The following is a 12,168-nucleotide window of genomic DNA, read 5'->3' as shown; positions in this document are numbered from 1 at the left end:
TAAATAACCGTTTGAGGGTTTATTAAATTTAAGATCGAACAGTTAGGTAAATGTTCCAATGTTAACTTGTATGTTTGAACGGTAACTCCCTCATGTTCAAACATGTACATAGACTGTTCAAAAGGTTACTCAAGCATCGAAGTGTTTACAAGCGTATCACACCGACATGTAGGGTACGTTTGGGGTGGTGGAACAAATCCTTAACAGTGGCACTGTCTGTGAGATCTAGGTTCAGTTTCTCATTACTTACCAACGTGGTTCTCACACCCATTTCTTTGCAAACCAAGAGATGAATACATTACTGACAGCCAGGGAAACACGACTAGCAGCGACTGAAGAAAAGCTGAAGAAGGCGTTAGAGGCCATGGAGACTCTAAAGAAGGAAAACAATGACTTTGCAGTGAAAGAATGCAGAATCTAACGACACCACCGCACCCTGTAACAGTGAGCAAGGCGAGGGTGAAGTGCAGTACAATGGAGAGACGAGCCTAGGAATGGTAGAGAAGAGAAAGATGCACGATGAGCTGAGAAGTCTGGGGGAAAGTATGAAGAAATGGCGAGGAAGATGAGGGGATCTTCCTCGGTAGAATACCTGTTAAACCAAACTGATTTTCCATACAGTGAACAGATTATGACCATGCCGCTCCCACCAAAGTTCAAGTTACTCTAAATAGACATGTATGATGGGTCCAAAGATTTAGTGGACCATCTGGAGAACTTCAAAGCTCACATCATACTGCATGGTTTTCCAGGGGAGATCGCTTGTCCAGCTTTTCCTCCTTTGACCCTAAAAGGGGCAACAAGAGGGTGGTTCGGGACCCGAACGGCCAAGGTAAGAAAACAACTTCGAAGAGATGGCTAAGCAATTCTTCACACAGTTTATGCCTAGCAAGAGACATCGATGCCCAGCCACCTATTTGCTAATGATCAAACAAACTGAAGGTGTACCTTACCCATTTCAATAGGGAAAGGTTTACAATGGACAACCAGGATGAAAAGATTACCCTCGTCTCCCTCCTAGGTAGAATCTGGCCACAAAGTCCCTTCATGGCAAAATAAGCCAAAAAGACTCTTTACACCCTCAGGGAATTCATGGATAGGGCAGATGATTTTGTTAAAGCTGAAGATACACTATAGGTGTTGGTGTATTCGAGGAAGGAGGACAACAAGATCGAGCAGAGAAGTGGGCAAGTTGACAAGAGCCTGGATCGAATCATCAAAAAAGAAAGAAAGAAAGACAGCCAGACCACAATCCTAGGTTGATACACAGCAATTTGAATGTGCGAGAAGAGGAGAAGGACAACAAAGAATGGCATCAGACTAGGACATGCAGTCGCTACTACAAGTATCATAAGACAAGATCACACTGGACTGAACATTGCACAACCATGAAGAAGAGAGTGACTGAGCTAGCAAGAACGGGGGAGTTGGCGTGAATGGTTGCCAAAGGCTCGAAACGCAGGAGGCGCCAGAAGTTTGGATGTGGTACCCAAAGAAGCAACAGTCCTGACCGACTGTGCCAATATCGGGTTGATGTCCACATGGACAATAGGGACAGGGCGTCCCCAAAAGGTGAAAGGAACAGAGCTCCCATAGGAGAAATCCAGACAATATCAGGAGGCTTTGTTGGAGGCAACGTGTCCACGTCTATCTGAAAGGCACATGCACAAAGGGTAAGGTATGAGAAAATATATGTGACAAATATGGCCCTCAAGCATCAAAAACTTAATGCTCAGGTGGAGATATCATTCGGGGTGGAAGATCATGGAGTATTGTATCCTCATGATGATGCCTTGGTGGTCACCCTCGTAATAGCTAACTATACAACCAGGCGGATACTAATTGACAACAGAAGCTTAGCAGATATACTATTTTGGGAGGCTTTCACCAGGATGGGTAATAACGCTCCAATAAACTAAGGCCCTCCCCGACGCCACTAAAGGGATTTTCTAAAGATGCAATCCAGCTCGTAGGTGCTATTACCCTCCCGGTAACCGCCGAGACTATACACGGACAGTCACCACCAATGAACCAGCGGAATTGAAATCTTTTGAACCTACAATCAATCTGAAAACTCACTCAAGAAAATCAAAATCAAGTCAATGGATGGAAAAATCTAGACCTATTGAGGAACTCATTTCAAGAACTTAGATTATATTAAAATCTAGAACCGTTGAAAAACCTGTCTTAAGAACCCAGATTACAAAGGAGGAACGCCACAAAGATTGTGATTTACTTTTGATAAGTCAAAAATTCATTCAAGAACAAGAGGAAATAAACTCAACTCACAATAAATAAAATTAATCAAATTTCATAAACTTTTATCTTCTAAAAATACCCTTGAGTGAATACTACTGCTGCTATAGTACCATTATAGTAACTTAGCCTTTTGAAATCCTAATTCAACAAAATAAAACATGTGTGGGTCAAGCATCCTCAAGCCCAATTATTCTAGACTAATTCATATAACTAATATAATAAGCCATTTTAATGAAATAAACAAGTTCAGGGCCTTCAATCACATAAACATAATAATAGGCCATAATTTATGTTGTCCTCTTCCTTTGCTTGTATCACGTGAATGAGAATTGGATCTCCTTCTCTCAAGCCCATCTTGAATATCGGGCTCTTGTTAGACTCATCATAAGTGGATTGCACCAATTCTTGCATTGCTTCCTTGCTCTTCTTAGCTCTCGATCTTATGATTGCCCCATTTGGAACTTGCAATGGATCTTTAAAACTCAGTCCACCTTGGAGCCCATCAAGGTTTTTACCACTAACGTTGTTTTTCTGTAGCACATTACGATGTTTCATAATAGTGACTCAACACCAAAAAAGGTGGTAGACAATTCATTCTTTATGTTGCAGTCCATGCAACAAAAGTTTGAAATGTTGAATTTGGCATTGGGAGAAGTGAGGGATATAATAGATCAACAAGTTACAATAATTAGAAATCTGCAAAGTGAGAAAGATAGAAGGAGACGTGAGCCTAGTATTGAGAATGGGTATGAGTAGGAAGAGTATGGTGAGTCTCTTATTGCTAGATGTGCTCTCAATACACAAATCAAGATAGATGAAACAGAGCAGCAGAGAGAGAACATTTTTCATACTAGATACCACATCAATAACAAAGTATGTAGTATGATCATTGATTAAGGGAATTGTACTAATGTAGCTAGTACTAGTTTAGTTGAGAAATTAAAATTATCTACCTTGAAACACCCTAGACTATACAAGTTGTAATGATTGAATAATTGTGGGGAAATTAGGATAAATAAACAAGTACTAGTTTCTTTTTCAATTGGAAAGTATGGATGAGGTGCTTTATGATGTAGTGCCTATGCATGCTAGCCATATTTTGTTGAGAAAGTCATGACAGTATAATAGAGGGGTGATCCATGATGGGGTCAAAAACATATACAACTTTGTAAATGATGGCAAAGCAATCAAACTTGCTCCTTTAACCACAAAACAGGTCCATGAAGACCAACTGAAGCTATAAAGTAAGGTTGATAAAAAAAAAGAAAGAGTGAAAGTAAGGTTGATAAAAAGAAGAAAAAAAAAGAAAAGAAAAAAGAAAGAAAGAGTGATAGTGAGGTTGATCAAAAAAGAAAGAGAGAAAGTGAGATTGATCAAAAAATAAAGAGTGAAAGTGAGATTGATCAAAAAAGAAATAGAGAAACTGAGATTAATAAAAAAAGAAAGAGCAAAAGTGAGGTTGAGCAAAAAAGAAAGAGTGAGAGTGAGGTTGGAGAAGAAAGAAATAGTGAGACCGACAATGTGAGAGAGAGAGAGAGAGAGAGAAGAAATGAGGGTGAGGCTAAAACCTCATGAAAAAGAGGAGAATGAGTTGAAAGACAATTGTGAGGCTGAGAGTTTAAAAGAAGGGGAGAGTGAAAGAAAAAAAGAGAATGAAATAGAAAAAGAGAGTGAGAGGAAAAAAGAGAATGAGATTGAAACATCAAGAGAAAGAGAGAGTGAAAAATAAAATAGAGAGGTGGCTAAGAGTCAAGAAAAAAAAGTGGAGCCATAAGAGGAAAAAGAAAGAGAGATTCCAGAGAGAAAAAGAAAAACAAAAGTGAGTTTCTATGCTAAAGCAAGCTTTTATACTAACAACTTTAACGACTGTTTACCTAGTGTTGTTGTTTCTTTGTTGCAGGGATACAAGGTCATGATTCCTAGTGGTATGTTTAGTGAATTGACACCTATTAGAGAAATAAAGCATGCATTGGTTTTGTGCCAGGTGCGACAATCCCTACCTGACCTTTCTTTAAAGAACGTGAGTTCTTGATGCACTTGAAATGACAAGGTAAGTTGAATAGAATGCATGCCAAGTGGGTGCAATTCATTGAGACATTTCCTCATGTAATCAAGTACATACATGGTAAGGAAAATCTTGTGGTTAATACATTAAGAAAAATGTATGTCCTTATCTTTATTTTAGATGCAAAGTTATTGAGATTTGAATATGAGAAGAAATTATATGCTAATGATGATGGCTTGGCTAGTATGTATAGAGTACCTGAGAAAGCATCGTTTGGTTAGTTTTATAGAATAGATTGGTATTTTTTTAAAGAGAATAGACTTTGTGAGCCTACTAGTCTTATGTGTGAGTTGCTTGTGCATGGATGTGGTTTAATGGATCATTTTGGTGTAAAGAAGATTTTAAACATGTTACATGAATATTTGTGGGAGTATCATTTGTCATTCATTGACTTGTTGCATGAACATTTCTTTTGGCCTAAGACGAAAAGAGACGTCAATCGATTTGTGGCAGGTGCATTACATGTAGAAATGCCAAATATAAGATTTTGCCACATGAGTTGTATACACCCTTACCTGTTCCTAGTAAGCCATGGGTAGACATATATCTATAGACTTTGTTTTGGGGCTTCCTAGGACAAAAAAGAGGTAGAGATCCTATTTCTGTGGTTGTGGATAGATTTAGCAAAGTGATACATTTCATTCCATGTCATAAAATTGATGATGCCACAAACATAGCTGACTTGTTTTTCAGGAAAATAGTGCGACTTCATGGTGTGCCTAGGAGTATTGTTTCTGATATGGATGTTAAATTCCTTACCTACTTTTGGAAGGCTTTGTGGGGAAAATTGGATGCTAAGCCTTTATTTTCTACTACTTACCATTTACAGACTGACGGCCAGACAAAAGTAGTTAATAAGACATTAAGTCAGCTCATACGCACTGTTGTTCAGTAGAATTTAAAAACTTGAGATGATTGTTTGTCATTTATAGAGTTTGCATATAATAGGATCATGCATACTACTACTTCATATTCTCCTTTTGAAGCTGTTTATGATTTTAATCCACTTACTCTTTCAATTTTAATGTTTTGCTTGTTGATGACATGAGTAGCTTGGATAAAACTTTTCAAATTCTTGAGAAAATTAATGATACTTCATATCTAGTGGATCTTCCAGGTAAGTATTATGTGTCTACTATTTTCAATGTTACTGATCTTTTTCCCTTTGTTGCAAGTGGTGATTCGAAGTCGAATCCTTTTGAGGAGGAGGGGAATGATGGGCACCAAAGTGGACCAAGTCTTACATATCATTTTCAAGTTTCAGATGGGGCAATCATAAGATCAAGAGTTAAGAAGGTCAAGGAAGCTGTACAAGGATGGATGCAATTTACTTGGGATGAAATTAGTAAGAGCCCAACACTCAAGATGAGTTTGAGAAAAGGAAATCCAGTTTTTATCCATGTGATACGCTATGGAAGACACAACTTGGGCTTATTGTTATTAAAAGCCTTGGATTTATTTATTTTATTAAAAGTGCTTTTAATTAATTATAGGAATTAGTCTAGAATAATTGGGCTTGAGCATGCTTGACCCACATATATTTTATTTTGTTGAACTAGAGTTTCAAAAGAGCTACTGTAGTCGAGTTACTATAGCGGTACTGTAGCCGCACACTATTCTGGGCTTGAGCATGCTTGGCCCACATATATTTTATTTCGTTGAATTAGGGTTTCAAAAGAGCTACTGTAGCCGAGTTACTATAGTGATACTGTAGATGCACACTATTCACTCAGGGGTATTTTTGAAAGATGGGAATTTATTTTGGCTAGGGTTTTAATTAGGTTTTGGTTTAAATACTCTTTGTAGTCTCATATTACGAAGTTTATGAAAGTTTATGAAATTTTGATGAATTTTATTCATTGTGGGTTGAGTTTTATCTTCTCTTGTTCTTGATAAACTTTTGAACTTATCAAAGGTAAATCACAACCTTTGTGGCATTCCTCCTTATAATTTGGGTTCTTGAGACAGGTTCTTTAACATGTCTAGATTTTAATATAATCTAGGTTCTTGAAACGAGTTCCTCAATGGGTCTAGATTTTTCCATCCATTGACTTGATTTTAGCTTTTTTGGGTGAGTTTTCAAATTGATTGTGGGTTCAAGAGATTCCAATTTCTGTAGCCAAAATCAAGAATGAGTGCACTTGAACTTGAGATCGATTGGGGGACAACGGGAAGCCATTGATGTGGGTGGGGGTTAGCAAAAAGTCTACCCTTGCCAATGGTGAAGAAGAACTTACCCGTCCAATTCTTTGCATTGGAATATCGAGTTTTGAACTGGTCCAAGGTCTGCCCTTTATCTTTCTTATGGAAGCTAATGACGTTACCCTTGGTAGCTAGCCTTAGGTTGTAGAAGGACAAAAATTCTTGAATAGTCAGATTGGGGTAAAATTCTCCAAGGGGCTCCAGGGCCATATGAAACACTATATAGGTGCATAGAAAGACCCTTAATGCGAAGGGATGGAGTTGAGCAGGAGCCAAGCTGAGAAGGTCCAGGATGTCATGAAGAGGGTGATAGAAGGGAAGCCTTAACGCGTGAGCCAATAGAGCCACGGTCAAGGTGTCCCTGCCTGATAAACCCTCGTCATCGCAACACCCTTGTAGGGGAATGTTTAGTACTGTCATTTTGGGATTGCGATATTCTTCCTAAATCGCTGTCAAATCCCTTTACCTGAGGGCTGAGCGCCACCCATATCCCTCAAAAGTTGGGATATCCAAAACGTATGACGATTGCGCAGAGGTACCACCTTGTTTAACCATGGAAAGAGGAGGTAAAGAGTAGCAAATGAACAAAGAAGAAGGAACAAGCTAGGAAAAAGAAGAGTCAGAGAGAAAGCATGAATAGAAAGGCCTAGAAATTGTACTAAAAAAGGGGAGAGTGAAAGGCTCAAGTGAAATATATTTGAAAGGCAAATATAAAGGTTCAACCACAAAGGCATCATGGCTTGACAAGGGAGGGAATGGTAACCATTGCACGTAACCCCATAACCATCACCACGTCAGCGATAAGTCATGAGTGCCCTTGTTTCTTGAAAATAGGAAGCGATGGGATAAAGAAACATGATGGGACAGCTGGGTAACCAATGGTTTGGAGATGAGCTCAGAGGTGGTTAGAAGGGTCTGAAATGTGAAAGCCCATTTAACCTACAGCAATAACAGGGTTCGCATGGTTTGTTTTTTAAATATATATAATAAAATAAGATTTCCCAACATAAATTCCCCACGCCTTGGAATGAAGGGAATTAGCGAGGTAGCTGGAGGGCCCATTTAGTGCTTCCAGCCCAATGGAGAACGCTCTCTATCACATGGCCCAAACTGGAGGACCCAGGCCCAGTAGGGATCTACATGCCGTCTTGCATGGAAGGATAAGAATTTCATGCATGTACGTGATCGCTTTGATTGCTTGGAGATGTTCTAAGTTGATAAACATTGTGCAAGATAGACTTCACATGAGTGTGATCTCATTATAGTGCTGATCTAATTCAATGAGAAACCTCTATATATACTAGGTAATTCCAAAAACAATCTAGATCTGAATTCTTGTTTATTTGAGTGAAACTATTTACTGACTTAAGTATCGGAGTATTTGCAGGCGTATCACGCCAATGTTTTATTACATCTTGCACGATAACAGTACATTTGGGAAGGTGGGACACGTCCTTAATACAAATTTTCTCTAAATTTGATAACTTAACCCGCCAATGTAACGTTCGACAATTCCAAATAACCATTCGAATGTTTATCAAATTTAAGATCGAACGGTTAGGTACACATCGAAACAATAACTTTATATTCGAACGGCAACTTCTTCGTGTTCAAACATCTAAATAGATTATTCGAACGGTTGCTCAAATTCTCACTAAATTTGATGACTTAACCCACTAGTTGAATGGTTCCAAATAACCATTTGAAGGTTTATTAAATTTAGGATTGAACGGTTAGGTATAGGTTTGAACGAAAGTTCTAATAGGGATAAATGTTTTCGTCCCAATATATTTTGTTTGAACGCAAAATTTTAAGTTCAACGGATGACGACATTCGTCATTTTTAGAACGAAATATGAATTTCATCCCTAATAAATATATTTTTGGAAGATTTTCATTTCATCCCAAAAAAATCTTGTCCCAAAAACTAAAATTTGTCGTAGTATTGTTGTTATTATTGTTGCAATTATTATTATTATTATTATCTTTTCTTTGTTTTTACTTTATTCTTATTTTTGCAATCTCAAATTGTTCTACACATTTGTAAATTTATTTTAATTAGATGCCTAAAAATACTTTCCTAAGGCTTGCCGTTACGTGTTAACATCGGAACAATCTACCAGCTTCATCTCTATTTATTTCAGTGATTTTGACTAAAGAAGGGAAAAAAAGGTATATCCCAATTAGTAACGTCGATTGTTTAGAGTCTGTGATCTCCAAATGATTATATTTACTTTACTTTGAAGTTCACACGTTTTCCTTTTTGTATATTCTTGATAAAAGTGAAAAAAAAAATACTAATTCCTATGATCTACTAAAGTTGTTCACTTATATTGGATGGAACCAAAAAAATAATAATAAATAAATAAATATAATAATTTTTATTAATGAAAGATCTTTCAAATAGTATTATTTGAAGGCCTTTACACCATATGCCATCTACATTATATAATTTGATTTTTAATATTTAAATTTTAAAATTTAGCTTCCAAATCAAAATATGTTACATAAATAACATGTTGTATAAAGGCTTTCAAATAAAATTATTTGTGGGTTAAAATATACATCATAAATACTATTTAAACACATATTTACATATCAATATACGTGCTTTTAAATAAAAAAACAAAAATGACAGATCAATTGTTTGTGTGTAGTGTTGGAATAATAAGTAGAATTTTTCTAAATAAAAAGGTATACATCCATTTCTCCATATCTTTACAAACTATGAATTAAATAACAAACATAATTTTGTGCTGGTAACTTGAAAGTGTGCATAAATGACTTTTTCCTCTTGGTTTGGTAATAAAATTATCAGAGTTCGTAATTTAGTGTTTGGAAAATATTCCTTTTTTTTGTTTTCCCTCAAAGAACAAACAAGAAACGATTTTGAGATCATGCCTTACCAAACATATAATTTTTATACGCATGTAATTAAATGGCTCAACAACAAGAAGCCAAACAACAACCAAACACCACACTGAAAATAATACTCGGCTTATATGAAATGACCAAAGCGCATATTCATATTGCAAGTCAAAGGTCTTTAAAAATGTTTGAGAGTAGTTCGCTTGTTCCCATCAGATGATAAAATCCATGATTGAAAATAATTGTATGGCAGAGTCCCCATCACTTATGTTCAATCAATATATCTGATAAAGGAACGGTCTTCTAGCTTTTGCTGAGAAGGAGCTGTCTTGCTTTAGGCAAGGTTGTTAGTAAGGTGTTGTCCTAGTGAACACGGAGGAAGAGGAAGGAAGAGGAGAAGGGTGAGATGACAGAGGCCATCCTTGAGCAATGGAATAAATTCAGTTTGACGGAGGTTGAGCAGCAAGAGGTACAAGTGGACCTTAGCATGGATGGTGTGGCTTCCCAAAGGGGAAGAAGGTGCTTACTGGGGCTACTAGTTATGGAAAAAATGGTTAACCAAGAAGCTTTCAAAGCAACCATGCTGAAGTTATGGAGGCCAAGAGGGGATGTACAGTTCAGAGTAATGGGGGACAATCTGTTTCTCTTTGAATTCCACGAGGACCAAGACCTGGAAAAGGTCAAGAAAGGAAGGCCATGGACCTTCGATCGTTGCCTGGTTTGCATCAAGGACTATGATGGAATGGTAACAACCAAAGGGATACTTTTCGACAAGGAGGTTCTCTGGGTGCAACTACATAACCTCCCCATTGGAGGGATGACTCGAGAGTTTGGTCAACAAATAGGCTCCAAAGTGGGGGACGTGGTGGAGGTAGATGTTGATAGGGAAGGACTTGGATGGGGACCATACCTACGGGTTCGTATCTCTATCAATATTACACAACCTATCATGAGAGGGGTCCTGTGTTCCATCAATGGTAGGCAAGAATGGATTTCACTACAATATGAGCGACTCCCTTCCTTTTGCTTTAACTGTGGGATCATAAAGCATGGGCCAAAGGGATGCAAGGAGCCTACTGTCAAGAGGTCCCTTCACAACAATACAGGAACTCAGTATGGAGCATGGCTTCGTGCATCTTTCCAGAAGGACCCAGCAAAAGACTGGAAGAACAGCAACGGCAAGCCAACACACCAACAAGCATACTCAGCAGGCCATAAGGAAGAAGATGATGACGTGGCAGAACCAAGGGAACATGCAGAGCAGGTATCAACCACTCCTGAAGTAGTGATGGACTCTCAGAGAGGTCAGGTTGACAAGCTACCATCTCGGGGTATGGAGGGACTCACAGGTACCGCAGCAGGCTTGGACATGGGCTACTCTGAGGCTATATCAAAGGACAAAACAGCGGGCACTATGTTAAAAGGCACATGCAACTTTTCAAGTCCAACACAGCCAAGTGGGCAGTCAAATCCTTCTGGGAAACAAAAAGAAAATTGGACTCCTAATCCTGAGGTAGGGACACTCAAGGACCTGAGAAGAAAGTCAACAAAAGGGGCTAATGGAACAACACACGTGCTACAGGAGGTGGACATGAACATTCCACTGACAACTCAAAACAGAACATGGAAAAGGAGAGCACGAAAGCTTCCCTCACCAGTAGCATCTAACAAGTTCACCCAGGAAATTGCAGAGGGACAGGAAAAGGGGGAGACTAAACCAGTGGCTGGCAGGAAAGAGAAGAGGAAGGCAGTGAACAAAACGGTGTCAAAAAAGAGAGGTAAATTTTCTCTGGTCCTAGAAGATGAAAATTCCATTGACATGGCAGAGGCTGATCTTCAGCCCTGCCCACTCTCATGAATCTCCTCAGCTGGAACTGCCGAGGGCTTGGGAACCCTCAGGCAGTTAGAATCCTTAATATGATTATTAAGGAAAAGTTCCCAAGCTTGGTTTTCTTGGTAGAAACCAAGTGTTCTAGGTCCAGAATTGAATCTGTCAAACATTTAACTAAGTTTGATTACTGCTTAGCGGTTGATAGTATGGGCAGTAGTGGGGGGCTAGCCATGATGTGGAAGAACAACCTTGAGGTTCAATTGGTAAGCTTCACTAGATGGCATATAAGTGTGATGATAGCTGATAAAAGACACAATACCCCTTGGATGCTTACGGGTTTTTATGGCCATCCTGTCACTTCCAAAAGGAAACTTAGCTGGAACTTACTCAGAGAACTAAAGCCTTCCCAAGGAATCCCATGGCTTTGCATTGGTGACTTTAATGAGATACTTAGCCAAAAAGAAAAGGTAGGGGGAGTTCCAAGACCCTACAAACAAATGGAGGAATTTCGTGAGGCCATAGAATTCTACTCAATAGAGTCAATACCAACCAAGGGCAATAGGTATACATGGTCTAATAACAGAATTGGCAGGGGTTTTACCAAGGAAAAGCTAGATAGAGCTCTGGCTAACCCAGAATGGAAAGCAAGGTTCCCGAATGGCATATGCCAGGTCTTAACAGCCATGAAATCTGATCATGCTCCACTCAGTCTACAATGGGAGGGACCAATACCAGTGAGAAGATACATGAAAGCCAACTTTCGATATGAAGCAGCTTGGTCTCTTTCAGAAGAATGTCCTGAGATCATTAAAAAGGCCTGGTCCATAGCAGCAGTGGGGGAAGATGCAAGTTCCTATTTAAGACACAAGTTGGCTAACTGTGCACAGGCCTTGAGACAGTGGAATTCAAGTAGGAAGAGGGAGGCTTCTGCTACCATCAAATAG

The 12,168-nt window shown here is 38.7% G+C and overlaps 1 protein-coding gene across 1 annotated transcript; it reads left to right on the top strand.

The window, feature by feature from the left end:
- The first annotated feature begins 11,247 nt into the window (after positions 1–11,247).
- LOC122289225 lies at positions 11,248–12,168 on the top strand. The gene has a single exon (XM_043096203.1). It carries the CDS (start codon positions 11,248–11,250, stop codon positions 12,166–12,168), a length of 921 nt encoding a protein of 306 aa, XP_042952137.1.

This window comes from Carya illinoinensis, chromosome 12, assembly GCF_018687715.1.
Source record: "Carya illinoinensis cultivar Pawnee chromosome 12, C.illinoinensisPawnee_v1, whole genome shotgun sequence".
NCBI classification, from domain to species: Eukaryota; Viridiplantae; Streptophyta; class Magnoliopsida; order Fagales; family Juglandaceae; genus Carya; species Carya illinoinensis.
Note: the sequence above shows the minus strand (reverse complement) of the source record. Positions and strands in the feature narration are given on the sequence as shown.

Bases quoted from the DNA above. Each gene is read 5' to 3' on its own strand.
- LOC122289225 (XM_043096203.1), top strand. From the start codon at position 11,248: ATGAATCTCCTCAGCTGGAACTGCCGAGGGCTTGGGAACCCTCAGGCA.